The sequence below is a fragment of the Tenebrio molitor genome, chromosome 1 (genome assembly GCF_963966145.1).
Source record: "Tenebrio molitor chromosome 1, icTenMoli1.1, whole genome shotgun sequence".
Taxonomy (NCBI): Eukaryota; Metazoa; Arthropoda; class Insecta; order Coleoptera; family Tenebrionidae; genus Tenebrio; species Tenebrio molitor.
The window spans coordinates 18917298-18933974 of record NC_091046.1 but is presented as its reverse complement, the minus strand read 5'-3'; the positions used below and the strand labels follow the sequence as shown (position 1 = coordinate 18933974).

The window sequence follows — 16677 nt, the reverse complement described above, 5'->3', positions numbered from 1 at the left end:
AAATTACATATTATAAAAAACACATATGCGGTTTGCAATCGATAATTGATAAATGTAGGATTTGCGGAGCTGAAGGGGAAACAATTGAACACATCATTTCTTCTTGCACCGTTTTGGCTCAAAACGAATATAAGAAACGTCATGATATATTCGCTAAAATTATACACATGAATTTAGCTGTTAAATTCAATTTATTAAAGAACACTCAACCACATTATAGTTATACACCAGAAAGTTGTTTGGAAAATGATAATTACAAATTATATTTTGATCGAAAAGTTTTAACTGACATTCATATTAAGCATAAGAGACCAGACATTATTATTTTAAATAAACAACAAAAGCCAGCATATCTTTTAGATATAGCTGTTCCAAATGCACATAATATAACACAGACATATAACACAAAAATTAATAAATATTTAGAGCTCTCCGTTGCTACTCATATGAGAAATCATTGGTGTTTAGAAAAAAATTCAATTTTAGCACTTATAATTTCAGCAACGGGAATAGTACCGCAATCTCTTTTTAAAAATTTAAAAATTCTGGATTTAGGTAACACGTTGGTAGTTGAAATTCAAAAAGGTATATTATTATACTCATGTCATATCGTGAGGAAGTTCCTTAACATTGACACAGAACATAATAAAACACAACAAAGTCAAAATGTGGAGGCGAGCCTATTGATAGTAATATCCGTAATAGTGTATGTACTCCGGCAAAATTGCCGTGCCGCCGGGTGGAGGAGGGTTAAGTAAGATACATATATTTATTCAGCTGATATTTATTACACTGCCTTGTACATTCTTCTATTTACATAATATAACTTGGCGATTAAAATCAATACCTACCTAGCCTAATTTAAAGTTTGGCAAGTCTCGCTTAGTTATAAAGTTTAAGATAGATATTCAATAAACAATTAAAAATTAATTATAAGAATACATCTTAGTTTTTTTTAAGAAAATGTGAGACTGATATGTTTCTCTCTCTAAGAAACAAAAATATTTTAAATAAAGTATTATACAGACTATGTTTTAGGACACAACAAATACCAATACGAAAGCTGAAAAGAAAAAATTTGCACTGACTTAAGGGTTTGAGAACTGACTTAACAGAAAATAAATAAAAATAAATATCTCTAATAAAAAATATGTATGTAGATAAATACATAAACACAATAAATTGAGCAATTAAATAAAAACACAAACAAACACCTTCATGAAACTCCTGATTTCATTCATTTAGAAAACAGATAATTTTAAACCCAACAATAACTTCAAGCCAGACAGTAACTTGTTGCGTAAGTATTTGGATCATTGGATCGTAGATACTTAGGGGGAAGAAAATATACCTGATTCGCATTTAACTTACTTCTTATTCATACATTTCCTTGTAAAATTTGAATTTTAATCAAAGGTAAAAAAAATTCAACTTCAGAAAATTACTATCGTCAGTTAAGAAGTCACAACAGATAACTAAAATAAATGTTTAGTACGAATTGTTCAGAAAAATATGCTGCACCTTGATGTGGAATGGGATAACGTGACTAAAATAATTTACTTCGTAAAAACCTAATTAACTACTTGAATGTCTAATAACTGGTGTCACTTTTTCAGCTGGCGATATGCAATAATAACCAAAGCAAATCAATTTTATTATTATTTAAAAAAATATTCAAGAGCAAAATGATTTAGTGAAAACGCAATACAAAAACACATTGCTTAACTCAAATTTGATTTAGTTTTGAAGAGTTAGTTATCAGAATGAATGATTTATAAAAAGAAATAATTTTGCCTGAAAACGTTTCTAAAGTGTGCAAGGTAAACTAGTTACGATTTATAGTTCGTTTCTGTTTTGCAACAAAGAAAAGTTTCTAAAATCACAAAAATTATGAATAGGAAGTTACTTTGTTAAATTATGTATATATTATATCTATGTATACCGGGTGTAGAATTGGTTTACGAGACATAGGATTTTACATGTAAAAATAAAGAGTTTCAATTATTGGCTCCCCTAATGATTTTACGGCAAAATAGTTAAAATGAAAGTTGGAGAGAATTAAAATTACTGTCTAATTTCAGTCCTACTTTTTTTCTAACATCTTGTGTTACTGAAAGACAGGCAAGAAAGAAGTTGACACAAAAACAGTAAAAAGTACTACTAAGCATGAAATTGTATTTCTTTCTTTAAATGTTATTATGGAGGATCTTTTTTAAGCAACTTCCAAGCAACATTTGCTTCAGGTTTCCCAGACCGATCAATTCCTGCAACAGAAACAATTGGAAGAATTGTAGAGAAGTTTGAGCATTTAATGGAAGATACCTTTTCATTCATCCTGTAGTCCTGTACGACTTCATTTGAAAGGCAAATTAAAAGACAATTAAATAATAGAGAAACCATCCGACAAATACATAGTATTTTAAAAGTCAAATTTCATGGCTAGTGCTACTTTTTAGTATTTTTGTGTTAACTCCTTCCTTGCTTTTCTTTCAATACCACAAGATGTTAGAAAAAAACAAAGAGTGGAATTAGACAGTATTTTTAATTCTCTCTAACTTTCATTTTAACTATTTTGGCATAAAATTATTAGGGGAGCCAACAATTGAAACTCTTTATTTTTACATGTAAAACCCTATGTCTCGTAAACCAATTCTACACCCGGTATATGACTGAATAAACGGTCAGACTTTTCGTTTCAAATTTGATTGAGAGCACAAGAGTAGTTACGATTTCTAGAACTAATTTACTACTTCATTGATATTTCACAACCATAGTGTAAGGTGGAAGCATTGAACAGGCACATTGTTACAATAACATTGATAATTATATATATATTATTCGCATAACCAATCGCAAGGTAACTTTGGCATTTTACTTGCCGGCCATGGCAGGTAACCGGACGTTTTAAAAACACAATAATCATAAACCACTTTGGCAATTAGACCTACGAGTAATATAACTTCTACTGTGATGATGTAGTAAATATAATCTGTCCAGTCTTGTTGTGTCTGACAAAGTTTTGATGGATTTAGGCTTATCACCTTTGTTTCCATATTATCACAATAAATTTCTTCGTAATCTGGAATATTCTTCTGTTTTGTTAAGAGCCACACCTATAAACAGAGGGTTAGTAAAGCTAAAAGTTACTTTACGCAGGGAGATATACCTTTAAGAGTTTAGCCGTGTTGCAATCACATTGAAGTTTATTAAGACCAAGTTTTAGGTACCGAAAATTATTACGATCCAGTATATTCGAAAATATGTATGTAGGTAGCTGCAATGTATAAAAAAATTAATAATGGAATAAATTTGGAACAGATTTCAATAATTTTAAAAGAAACGACTCGACACTGTGCCAGATTCTTTAATGAGTACGAAACAACATGGGAAGCGTCTATATAGTTCTGATATTACATACAGAGTGATCACAAAAAAACGCCCCAGCTTATATCTTTCTTATTTGAAATCCGATTTCAATAAGCGGTACATCAAATTAAAGGGTTCAAAAGGTACTATAAACTGGATATAAAATGTTGCCCTTAGCAACCCTATCTTACAAGGGTCAAGGATCAACTTAAATTTTTTAAATAACAACATATAATTTTTTTGGTACAGTTAGATTCATTATGTTTTTCTGAGTTAAAAAATATAGCACACCTGTATATTTAAATGTTATTTTAACATAAGAAATAAATAAAATTCAATTACAAATCATTAGGAATAAGTAGAACTTTATTCGTAACAGGCCATGAATTACTTAAGATATTCTTGTAGCCATGGAAACACAAAAAAAAAATTAACATTTATTTTGAAAATTAACTTTATTTGTCGTGATTTTTGTTTAATTTTTTTTTCTCCAATTTCGTGTTGTGAAATAAAATGAACAACAATGTGGATATGTTGCAAGCATATTTCGGAAATAATAGAAATTACTACTTGCAGAGAAACGCCACCTGAAAGCCTTCTGAATGCCACGCGAAGTGTCTCGAACAAAATGGTGCTCAATTTGAACAGATCAGTTGAAAAAAAATTATTGTCAACTATCCCACCTCCACCCGGCGGCACGGCAATTTTGCCGGAGTACATACACTATTACGGATATTACTATCAAGTAATAGTGCAGTGCTTATCAACATAATTACCGGCGTCTTGCCTCCGCATTTTGACTTTGTTGTGTATTATGTTCTGTGTCAATGTTAAGGAACTTCCTCACGATGTGACATGAGTATAATAATATACCTTTTTGAATTTCAACTACCAATGTGTTATCTAAATCCAGAATTTTTAAATTTTTAAAAAGAGATTGCGGTACTATTCCCGTTGCTGAAATTACAAGTGGTAAAATCGAAATTTTTTCTAAACACCAAAGATTTCTCATAGCAACGGACAGCTCTAAATATTTATTAATTTTTGTGTTATATTATGTGAATTTGGAACAGCTATATCTAAAAGATATGCTTGCTTTTGTTGTTTATTTAAAATTATAATGTCTGGTCTGTTATGCTTAATACGAATGTCAGTTAAAATTGTTCTATCAAAATATAACTTGTAACTGTCATTTTCCAAACAACTTTCTGGTGTATAACTATAATGTGGTTGTGTATTCTTTAATAAATTGAATTTAACAGCTAAATTCATGTGTATAATTTTAGCGAATATATCGTGTCGTTTTTTATATTCGCTTTGAGCCAAAACGGTGCAAGAAGAAATAATGTGTTCAATTGTTTCCCCTTCAGTTCCGCAAATCCTACATTTATCAATTATCGATTGTAAACCGCATATGTGTTTTTTATAATTTCTTGTATTTATAACACGATCTTGTATTGCAAATATAAAACCCTCCGTCTCAGGGTGAATATTTGATTTCTTAAGCCATGCATGAGATGCCGGAATATTAACTTCTGGTTGTTCCAGTTCTTTAAAGTATCTCCCATGTAAAGACTTCTGTTTTATATTTGCTATTGTGTCAGGTATATTTGGCTTAACAATGTCTGAAATTATATTATCACTTAAATTTAAAGGTGTGTAGCCTTTATCGGCTGAAACCAAAGCATTGAAAAAGGTGTTATCACGAGCTCTATTGAGGAAATAATTTTTTATGAAGCAATTTGATTTTTTAGCAGTATTTCTAGATTTGAAAAACCCCTACCACCGTTTTCGCGTGGTAAATTAAATCTTTCAATAGCAGATTTAGGATGGTGTTTACTAAATTTGGTAAAAAGAACTCTAGTTTTAATGTTTATGTTCTGTAAATTAGTTTTGGACCATTTTATAACACCGAAAGAATAGGTCAGTAATGGAACAGCATATGTATTAACTGCTTTAATTAAATTATTACCGTTTAATTTTGATTTTAAAATAGATTTAATTCTTAAATAAAATTGCTTTTCTAAATTTTCTTTTATAATTGAGTGTTGAATATGATTTGATTGATTAATACCTAAATATTTATAAAATTCTCCTTTATTTATATTTTTTATGATTTCTCCTTCTTGAGTTATATATTCTAAATGTTCGTAATGACCGCGACATATTGATTGCATTTTACACTTATCAATACCAAAACTCATCCCAATATCATTTGAGAAATTTTCAGTTATTGTTAGTAAAGATAAAATGTGATTCTTTTTTGATGCATAAAGTTTTGTCATCCATATAGAGAAGGTGATTTAATTTGGATAGTGTGGTATTATTAAGTCTAATATTGAAACCATATCCAGTGCTATTTAATAGATTTGTCAAAGGATTAATGGCTAGACAAAACATAAAGGACTTAAAGAATCTCCTTGATAAATTCCCCGTTTAATTTGAATAGGCTCGGATTTTAATTTAGTATTGTTTATTGATAAATTTAAAGTAGTTCTCCAAAATGTCATAACATGAGATAAAAAGTTAATCAAATCCAAATTAATTTTATAAATTTTAAGAATTTTAATTAACGATGAATGTGGTACTGAATCATAGGCTTTTTTGTAGTCTATGAATGCGGTATAAATATTTCTATTATTTTTTCTAGCTTGTTCCATTATTACCGTATCTATTATGAGTTGTTCTTTACAACCAAAACACTCTTTAACACAACCTTTTTGTTCTTCATTAAGTATATTTAATTTTTGACAATGGTCGTAAATTATTACTTTAATGCAAGATGTCATAATTTTATAAATTGTAGGTAGACATGTGATTGGCCTATATTTTGATGGATTTTTAGTATCGAAATCTTTTGGTTTCAGATATGTTATACCATGGGCCAAAAACTCTGGAAATGTGTTAGGTTCCCTAATAAATCCGTTGTTATTTTTATTGTTTGTATTACTTAATAAATATTGTTTCCATGACTACAAAAATGTCTTCACAAGTAATTCATAGCCTGTTACAAATAAAGTTCTACTTATTCCTATTAGAATTAGAAATTAGAATGACATTTAAATATACAGAGTGTGCTATATTTTTGAACTCAGAAAAACATCATGAATCTAACTGTACCAAAAAAATTGTATGTTGCTATTAAAAAAAAATAAAGTTGACCCTTGACCCTTGCAAGGGAGGGTTGCTAAGGGCAACATTTTGTATTCAGTTGATAGTACTTTTTAAACCCTTTAATTTGATGTATTACTCGTTGAAATCGGATGTCAAATAAGAAAGATATAAGCTGGGGCGTTTTTTTGTGATCACTCTGTATATTAACTAGGCCATGTTCTTACCGATTTTAATTTATTATTCCGGAGACTCAAGATGACAAAATTACTCAAAAACTGGGAGCCTTCCAGTGGAAGAATAGATGTGATTTGATTATTATCTGCATATAGTTCCCTAAGATTCTGATATGTTGGGTCACTACTAAACAATTCCAAAGTAGTGATGTTGTTATTTGAAACGTTTAAGGCAAATGTATTGGCTGGTAATGGAGTCGGCAGTGATATCCAATTTTGGCCCGAGCAATTAACAGCGACTGAAATTGTTGGTTGCTTTCCAGATACAATGTCCAGTCTCGAAGGTTCACAAGTACAATTTTTACGACAATCCTTGCGTAACTAAAATCATACCAAATGAATTATTTAATTCAAATAATTCACTTAAATACCTCATGGATTCCAATTACTTGAGTAAGTGGTACGAATTCAGTTGAATTAAACCAGTGAAACGTTTTTGGAAAGAAACAGAATGAATTATTTATATTACTAAAATGCAGCTCTGTGCGTTGTAAAGCGTCAAATAAATTTAAACATAACATGTTACCGTTTGCTAAAATAAATTTTATGTTGCATAAATAACGAAATGACAATGAAATAAATTCCTACCTGAAATATCCAAAGTAACGTTTCCATCTTTCTTGAAGCGAGGTACAGCGGAAAGATTGTTATGGGAAAGGTCTAAAAAGGTCAAATTATATAAATTAACTAGAGATCTATTTTCAAAGTTGACGATTCCGTTAGAAGACAAGTTTAAGCATGAAACCGTGGTATGTTTTGCAAATTCACCAACAACACTATTTATCTGTCCATCTGTTATAGTCATATATTTTAGATATTTTAACTTTCTCCAGTCTTCAACGTTCAAAATATCTAAACTGGCATTCCTTATATGTAATGCTTCAACGTGACCATTACCACTGATATCTGTTATAAAAATAATATAGAAAATATTGATTCTAAAAAAGTAGCTTTTGCCATTGACTGCATACTTCATAGCTCTGTTAAGATACTTACTATGACCATTATGCAGTCAATGGTAAATAGTATACAAAATTACTTGCGCATGCTAAACCTTCTGTCAATTGGAACTTATTTACATTGCAGCAAACTGCCGCAATTTCACAGTATCGAAGTTTCTGACATCGACATTTACTTTCTGGACTAGGGCAGGCTTCCGCAGGTTGGTGGAAACAATGTTCTCGGACGCAGTTGTTGCTTAGAGAAGAATACGTCATATCTTCGTCTAAACGACACCATGATGGTACCGTCAGGAGACAAAGAATTATTACGTTTCTTACATTGGACATCTAAAATAAAACTTATTAATTCTGCTATCATATGTATAACATAGTTAAATAAAAATATAGGCCGAAAAGTAAATAAGTAAAGAATCTAAGTAATCATTAATTATTAATTTATTATAATAGATTTTTTTACAGAATCTATTCTGCAAGACTAATTTATTATTTTTAATTTTTTGTGCATAAACAAGCAGCAAATAGTTATAAAACTTATAAAACATAGGTAGTTTAAAATATTATATAATTATTTGCTGTGGCTGAGGTAGAGGGATACTCGATTTAAAAAGCTATGTTTTACGTTTGGTTATTCAGTTAATCTAGAAGTGAACATTTTTTGAAAATGCCTGGATTTTCGAATAATGAATACAATCATAGTTGATTCTAAACAACTTTTTGTCGTATTTACCACATAAAAGACACTTTACTCTACAGAAAAATAGGTTTTTTCAAAATTTCCACGGCATACTTGACTTTTCAAAACTAAAATTATGTTAAAAGTTAGTCTTTAACCAAGCAGGGTTAAACCCCAAAAAATGAAAATTTAAATCGAATTTTTTAATAATAATACACATATCTGGGCAGACGAAAACACCCACGTAGTTAGGGAACACAATTTTCGCCACCAGTTTTCGCTTAATATTTGAGGCTGAGCTTTGTTCGATTTTCTCCGTGATCCATTAAATAAGGACCACGAAGAAACCATGGACCAGAAGACGCTTGGGTTGGATCAACGAAAATGGATACCACTTCTAGCAAATGGGTTTTACGACACGATACGATACGATATGATACAATTGTTGGTCTTTACACCACGATGGTCAAAGTGCTCCTTTCTTTTTTCCCAAAATGTCCCTAAAGGCGGTCTTATACCAAGGCAACAATTGGCAACATATACCGTAGAATCAGTTTACGAGACATAGGATTTTACATGTAAAAATAAAGTGTTTCAATTATTGGCTCCCCTAACAATTTTATGGCAAAATAGTTAAAATGAAAGTTAGAGAGAATTAAAATTACTGTCTAATTTCAATCTTAGTTTTATTCTAACATCTTGTGGTCCTGAAAAAGGCAAGGAAAGAGTTAACACAAAAATACTAAAAAGTACCACTAGGCATGAAATTTTATTTCTTTCTTTAAATGGTATTATGCAGGATCTTCTTTAAGAAACTTCCAAGCAACATTTGCTTCAGGTTTCCCAGACCGACCAATTTCAGCCATAGAAACAATTCGAAGAATTGGAGAGAAGTTTGAACATTTAATGGGAAGATACCTTTTCATTCGTCCTGTAGTCCTGTACGAGTTCATTTGAAGGGCAGATCAAAAGAAAATTAAATATGTAATAGTGAAACCACCCGACAAATAATTTTAGAAGTAAAATTTCATTGCTAGTACTGCTTTTTAGTATTTTTGTCTTAACACCTTTCTTACTTTTCTTTCAGTACCACAAGATGTTAGAAAAAAACAAAGAGTGGAATTAGACAGTACTTGTAATTCTCTCTAACTTTCATCTTAACCATTTTGCCATAAAATTATTAGGGGAGCCAATAATTGGATCTCCTTATTTTTACATGTAAAATCCTATGTCTCGTAAACCAATTCTACACCCGGTATAAGCATGCAACATTTTTTGGTAATTTTTTTTCTAATGTTGCCGGTCATTACCAAAAAATGTTGCGTGCTACATGTTGCTTGGTGTAAGGGTACGTTTATGTTGGAGCTACGATGAGCGATAAAAGCGGCGACAAGAGCGAACTGCCATGGTTTTCAAATGGCAATTCGCTCTTATCGCTCATCGCAGCTCCAATATAAACGTTCCCTAAGGCCGCCTTCATGGACGGGGGTTTGTTAATCCCGACTTGGAATAACATTGTGAGATCGTTTACGTGAAACGACCAAGTAAGTAACTAAGTAGTTGACTATTCTTTTTTGAATTTTAAACTAATCTAAATTACGCGCTAAAACTAAACCAAAGAAATAACCCAAACATTGAAACAACTAAAATTACGTATTTACAAAACCCAACACCGATATTAAATGGACGACTTATTAGCGCCCTATACACGAGCGGATTATCCGTCATATCTGATACGTGGCGAGCCAAATTCGTAAAGATATAGCTGCGTTAATGGTTAACCACGAGCCAGGTATGGCTCGATACGAATTTCGTACAGATCTAATCTGGCAAGTTTTGATTTGCAGTTCAAATCACGCCATTAGTGGACACAAGCGAGTCGGGCTCGCGAATAGTAGTGCTGTTACTTAAGCATCATGTGTGATTGGCCACGCGAAATTTTAACACAATTCATTGAAATTTACAGAAGCCATAACTGCTTATGGCAAATAAAGAGCAATGAGTACACAATTATTTTTTTTTAAATCGGGCCTATGATGAGCTCGTAAACTTCTGCAAAATGAATTTTCCAAAAGCAGATTGTGGTTTTGTGAGCAAAAAAATACAAAACATCCGATCAGTTCAGTCTTTTCGTATCAATATACACGGTGTCCCAGAACTCGCGCCCCAGAGAAAAAAGGAGAAATCTTCATAAAAGGACAAATAAATAATCCCAATGAAAAATTTTTCTATGCTGAACGGTATTCAAGAAAAGAACAGTTTAATTCGACCAATCAAAGTATTTTAAGCCATCCAGGTCTATTTCCCGTAATTGTTGCTAGGTTGCATATTTGATTACGTTTTTGCGCGATTGTACTCTATTTGGTTGTTTACCACGTCTGTTTCCAAGATGGTAAGCTTTGTTTACTCGTTGCTAACGATAAACTCGATGGTAAGTAATTTTTGGTGTTCTAGAACGGTAAGTAAAGTTTATTCAAAATTAATCGATTATTATAATAATTTTTGTGTAGACGGAAGTTGAAGACAAGATGTGGGGGCACTTTCTGGAAACTCATAAAGCTCTTGTAGTCGGCTTTCCTTGCCGCTGCAATGAAATAGCATTAGCAAACTTGCCGCGACATTGGCATTGTCAAAATTTTCATACCCCGCATTTTCCTTGTCTTCTTGATTAGGTACACATTGAGGTTGTTGGTTTCGAAAATAATTGTTCATTTATGTAGACAGAAGTTGAAGACAAGATGTTAGCACTTTCTGGAAACTCACACGGCTCTTGTGGTCGGCATTCCTTGCCGCTGCAATGAAATAATATTAGTGAACTTGCCGCGACATTATCAAAATTTTCATACCACACATTTTCCTTGTCTTCTTAATTACACGTTGAGGTCGTTAGTTTCAAAAATTCTTTATTTGTGACGCACCCCACTATATCCACAATATCCACTTCGTTTTCGGAATCACTAATATCACAAAAACTGCAATGGCGGTAGTTGTTTGCAGATTGCCTTAGAAACGCGATACAAAAATCGACATTGTGGCAACACGATGTGAAGGGCGTCGTATCGCATTGCATTCTAGTTAGGAATGTTTTGTAATAAATATTTAATCGCGCAAAAAATCTCATAAGCATGACGAACCTTAATGACAATGTACGGATCTCAGACAATATTGGAGTCATCGCAAGCTCCTCCATCAAACAATTGTCTTCGATCCGTACATTGTCATTACCGTTCTTTATACTTAATATACTACAAAGTGTCTATAAAAGAACATATATCAAGAGTCCTGTGGAATTGTGCGGCTCTATATTTTTTTTTGGTCGAACTATGTCGAGCCGTTGAAGCTGGCAAATTAGACGTCAAATGACAAATGTCAAATTATTAATTAAATCTTATCGTCAGTTGTGAGTTCGGCGTCTTAAGCTACGGTTTCTTAGAGAAGTACGCGGCGCACAACTCACGGTAAGTCGTGCGGCGCACAACCGCGTAAATCTAATCAGTTGATACTGATGGAAGCGTTTTCTTAGAAAAGGCCAACAACGCGTTCAGCTGAACTTTTTCTAAGAAAACGCTTCCATCAGTATCAACTGATTAGATTTACGCGGTTGTGCGCAGCGCACGACTTACCGTGAGTTGTGCGCGGCGTACTTCTCTAAGAAACCGTAGCTTTAGTTGTTTTACTTGTGAATTGTGATTCTCTGCAACACTCTTTATCAAGACTAAAACGTTTTTCCACATAAGTGTGAACTGTGAATAATACCAAAAACAAGTTACGAAGTCGCGAAGGTAAGACATTTATTTTCGTAGGTTTACAGTAAGTAATAAGCAATCTTTTCAGTAAACCGCAATGGTTTTGTCGCTAGAGCAAAACACCTTCATTGTGATATCGTATTACTGAAATGGTACCCTGCAGAATGGAGAGTGGGTTTATTCTATAAATGCTTGCAAAAAAGAATTTTTCGGAAAATTTTCAAATGACATCGTGGAAGCAAATTTAATTTCAGACATCAGAAGGATTCTGGATAGATTTGTGGCAACTGGAAGTGTTGAACTTTGGTAAAAGTGTAGGAAGACCGCCAGTGAATGAAGAAATTGTCGAAGATTTACGGCAACGAATGGAACAAAACTCAAAAAAATCCCTCAAGAAGTTATCACTTCAGGCTGATGTACCACTCTCCACTTGTCAGAAAATTGTTAGAAAAAACCTGAACTTCTATCCATACAAAATTACAACACTTCAAGAACTTCGACGAGATAATTCTGAGAGCCGCTTAGAATACTGCAATTGGTGTTTTAACAATTTGAACATTGACAGGTTCGTAATTATGAACTGAATTAATAGTATGTTATACGCCAAGGTAGGTAGAATAAAGAAGCGAGGCTTAAAATTGTCTTCTCTAGCGTGGTGTATATATTATTTTTTTCACTACTAGATACGTTAAAACCCTTTCTAATAATTATTATTAATTAAATTTGTTGGTCCGATGCGACGATCCGAGTTCTCATTTTTCAACGGTTGCTATGAAAATTGAAAATCGTCTCTCTACGTTAACCAATAAAATCAAAGAAAATCTTTTGTTGCTAGGTGACGGCTGTTCATTATTGACCTTAATAATTGAAAATTATTATTAACCTTGGGAGAGAAATTCTACTTCTGGGGTCGGTTCGAGAGTCAATAATGACGCCTTCTGAGACTAGTAGTGAAAAAACAATTTTAATATTAACTTTGCTTGCAGATTATTAAACATCAGTTTTTTTTTTGACGGAGCACAAAGCTCGAATAATTGGAGTTCAGAAAATCCACATGGATTTGTAGAAACCTGATTGGAGTATGGATTGCTGCCTCAGGAAGGCGTTTAATTGCTTTTATTGTAAAAATCAAAGAACCTGTCATTAATGAAGTTACATAACCTCTGTTTTTCTATTTGGTACCACAATATGCTACAAAGCGGCAAAAATCAAATGTATACGAGTTCCACAGGGCTCTTGACATATGTTCTTTTATAGACACTCTGTATTTCAATAAACTGACCGGCTATGAAACTTTTGAGAAACGTCAGTGTCAAAATTTCATTCAAATCGCTTTAGTACCGCCGTCGTGGTCAACCGTGCTCTTTCATCATGTATTCTGCAGCGGATTATGTGAAAATGTTGATAATTTACGGAGAATGTGGAAATTTTGATAATTTACGGAGAATGTGGAAATGAAGTAAATCCACATGCTCTATTTTCAAGAGCATTTCAGCAACGATTTTATATAAATTTGTGGGTTGGTCTATTAGGGAATCGTGTGGTATGTTTTCAATAGAAATTAGTTTACATGTCAGCTAACTTCCCTCTTTAGGTAGGATCTTTTGAATTTCCACGGTAAGCCTGAGACATTCACCCAGAATCTTGAATGGAGAATTTTTGAATGCAAAACTTTCCAATTTGCTTGATGACATTCCACATCTTTTTTGTGCTATCGGCTAGTTTCAACACGACGGCGCACTACCACACTTCAGTCGACAAGTTCGAGAAATTTTGGATCAACAGCATCCTCATCGATTGATAAGTTGTGGTGGTCCACGACACTGGCCTATGCGGTCCTATTGCCTTATTGCTACAGGAGAACAACTCAGGAGTTGCGTTCACGAAGCTTTTGCCACAATTATTCCTGAAATGGTTACGAATTCTAAACTGAATCTTTTGCGACTGGCACGGTTATGCTTGCAAATGAATGGTGGCCACTTTGAGCACTTCCTCTGATTGTATTTATTTTTCGTTTCATAATCCCTTTTGACTTGTGTTATACCTTTTCTTCCTGTTTTGTACGATAGGCTCACGTGCATTATAATAAACAAGGTTGTTTTCAAAACCGCCATTTGTTTTATTTAAAAAAATAAAAATACATAGATTCATGTGATCGATGGCGAATGTGACATCTTGAATGACATCTGGCTTAACCTAACATGTTGATGTTGACACTTTAGCGGACATACAACGTTTTTTTGTTCGACAAGCCCCTTAAAGGCTCCAAATCGCTTAAAACCTTTAAAATTAGCTTGACGTTTCGTTTTGACAAGTTGTGACATTTATCAAAATCCGTTCACATAGGAGAAAATTCTCAAATTCTGACAGTGTCGAACAAAAAAAGTTTTTTCAAGTAATATCTGTTCACATTGGATTGAACATCAGTGGTGCAAATGACCTGACCTGTTACTATGACAGCTCATATAAAAATGAATGCCAAATGTGTGCGATTTGCACCACAGATGTTCAATCCAATGTGAACAGGATACCTATACTATTCCGGACACGGAAACTTGGCCACGACTGACATTTAACTGACAAATATGTGTGAATTGGCCTTTATTGAATATAACCTAACTTTTGATTCGATAATGCCATTTCCCTGTTTTTTTGATGTCACAAGAAAAACTTCAAAGTGATTTTTAATAATTGTCATTTATTAATGACACTAATGACTGGTTTACATCATTTTTTTAGAAATGTCTAAAAATTGTTGGCCATGATTCTATGTCCAGAATAGTACTATGGCGGACAATAAATTTAGGCCGGCCTGTCATTGGCTTGACATCAAAATGTGAAGCTGGCATTATGTTCAACTAACCCCATTTTCGATTTTTGTCATTCTTGTCATCGTGACAGCGATAATCAAAATTAAAATTGGGAAAAGAAGCGTGCACCAGAGAGAAGTGCTACTACAAATCAGTTATGCTAGTTGGTTGCAAAAAAAAAAAACGGGAAACGAACATTTTCCTAATGTAAATTTGGTTTTGTCGATTTGTCAATTAATTGTCTACTTCACAATACCTAGAGTAGAAGCTCTTTTTGTGCTTCCCCCAGTTGTCGACCTCACCTGCGTTTCGGTCTTCAATCTCTGGGCTTAGCACAAAAAGAGACACTTTTCCTCTTAATGATATAACATACTACAGAGCGCCCAGAAATGTGGTAGCAACTTTTACACAAAGTGTCACAAGATGGCACTTTCGAAGAGCCAAATTTGTTCAATCTTGCAACATTCAATTTTGGATTTTTTTCAAAAGAATGTGTTAGGAGGTTTTCTGAAGAATTTTTACCCCCGATTTGTGCACTAAAATTTGTCGAGATGTTGCTCGAAGGGTTCAGTTATGCATTGAGCATAATGGTGGTCAATTTGAACATTTTCAATAAAATTTAAATTTGAATGTTTTACGTTTGACAATTCTTGACATTTATTTATCTCAACTTAGATAGCGGCGTTGCCATGCATAAAAAAGGTCTCTGTAAAAAAGTGTCATCTTGCGGGACCAATCGAAAAACTTGCTACCACATTTCTGGGCGCTCTGTATAATTTCCGTCAAAGGAAAAGCCAAAATTGCCAAAATAATTTTGTTACGATAAAAAATTTCCACTAAACGATGCTACTTCCAATTTAAAAAGGACGGGGCCGTATCACGACACCCTTATTAAATTTAATCATGACTCTAATTACCTTGGTGACGAATTCATCTCTTTCTGACAGATTATAATTACTTTAATCACGATTTTAGTTATGGGCAACTTTAATAACGGTGTCGTGATAGGGCCCACTGACCCACTGTACTGTCGCGAGCAATAAATTTTGGTCGTCAATGTCATTTCAAAATTTGGTTAGATTGTCACAAATTTAAAAAAATTCCCTGTCCGATTATGCCCATATCAACAAAGTGTCAAAAAAATGAGAGAACAAAATGACAATTAATGTCATACAACATGATGTTAGGTTATGACATTTACGACTGTTTTACAATGGAGCATTTTCGATTGAGTCAAAGAATGACCTTGACGACTAAAATTTATTGCTCGCGACTGTACCTATTAAACTTAAACTGAAAACAACCTAACCTAACACAAAAATCACCGAAGTACTCAACAAAAACACTAGATGGTCATAATAGCCAACTCGGTCCCAAAAAAATCGTGAATGCCTAATAGAGAGTGGAAAAATGATTTTTTTTTGTTGGACACTGTCAGAATTTGAGAATTTTCTCCTATGTGAACGAATTTTGATAAATAGCAAAACTTGTCAAAACGAAACGTCAAGCTAATTTTAAAGATTTTAAGTGATTTGGAGCCTTTAAGGGGCTCGTCGAACAAAAAAACGTTGTATTCAACTCGTTCGTTTTAACGTTTCTAGTAGTGAAAAAAATTGTTAATATTCGTACAATGGCCGGCAATAAAAACTAGCCATCACTTTTGTGTTACGTCAAAATCCAAATGTGTAATTAATGCTTTTTTGACACTGACATTTAAATGATGGCTAATTTTTTTTGTCGGCCATTGTACACCACGGTGTAGCCTTTGGCCTT

General features: G+C 33.1%; 1 protein-coding gene and 1 long non-coding RNA gene across 5 annotated transcripts in view; one reads left to right on the top strand and one right to left on the bottom strand.

Moving 5' to 3' along the window:
* Window positions 1–768: 768 nt before the first annotated feature.
* The window catches only part of hfw (leucine-rich repeat domain-containing protein hfw), a 52804-nt gene continuing 36895 nt past the window's right edge, over window positions 769–16677 (bottom strand). For all 4 annotated transcript variants that reach the window (XM_069039226.1, XM_069039236.1, XM_069039211.1 and 1 more), the window contains 6 exons: window positions 7753–8002; window positions 7302–7619; window positions 7085–7245; window positions 6705–7034; window positions 3167–3274; window positions 769–3113 (listed from right to left, as the gene is read on the bottom strand). In XM_069039226.1, the coding sequence (XP_068895327.1) occupies window positions 2835–3113; window positions 3167–3274; window positions 6705–7034; window positions 7085–7245; window positions 7302–7619; window positions 7753–8002 (1446 nt within the window). In that variant the 3' untranslated portion in view covers window positions 769–2834. The remainder of the gene's footprint in view (window positions 3114–3166; window positions 3275–6704; window positions 7035–7084; window positions 7246–7301; window positions 7620–7752; window positions 8003–16677) is intronic.
* Window positions 11907–13634, top strand: LOC138124251 (uncharacterized). Its single transcript, XR_011157070.1, has 3 exons — window positions 11907–12130; window positions 12183–12659; window positions 13081–13634. It is a non-coding gene; the product is annotated as an uncharacterized lncRNA (long non-coding RNA).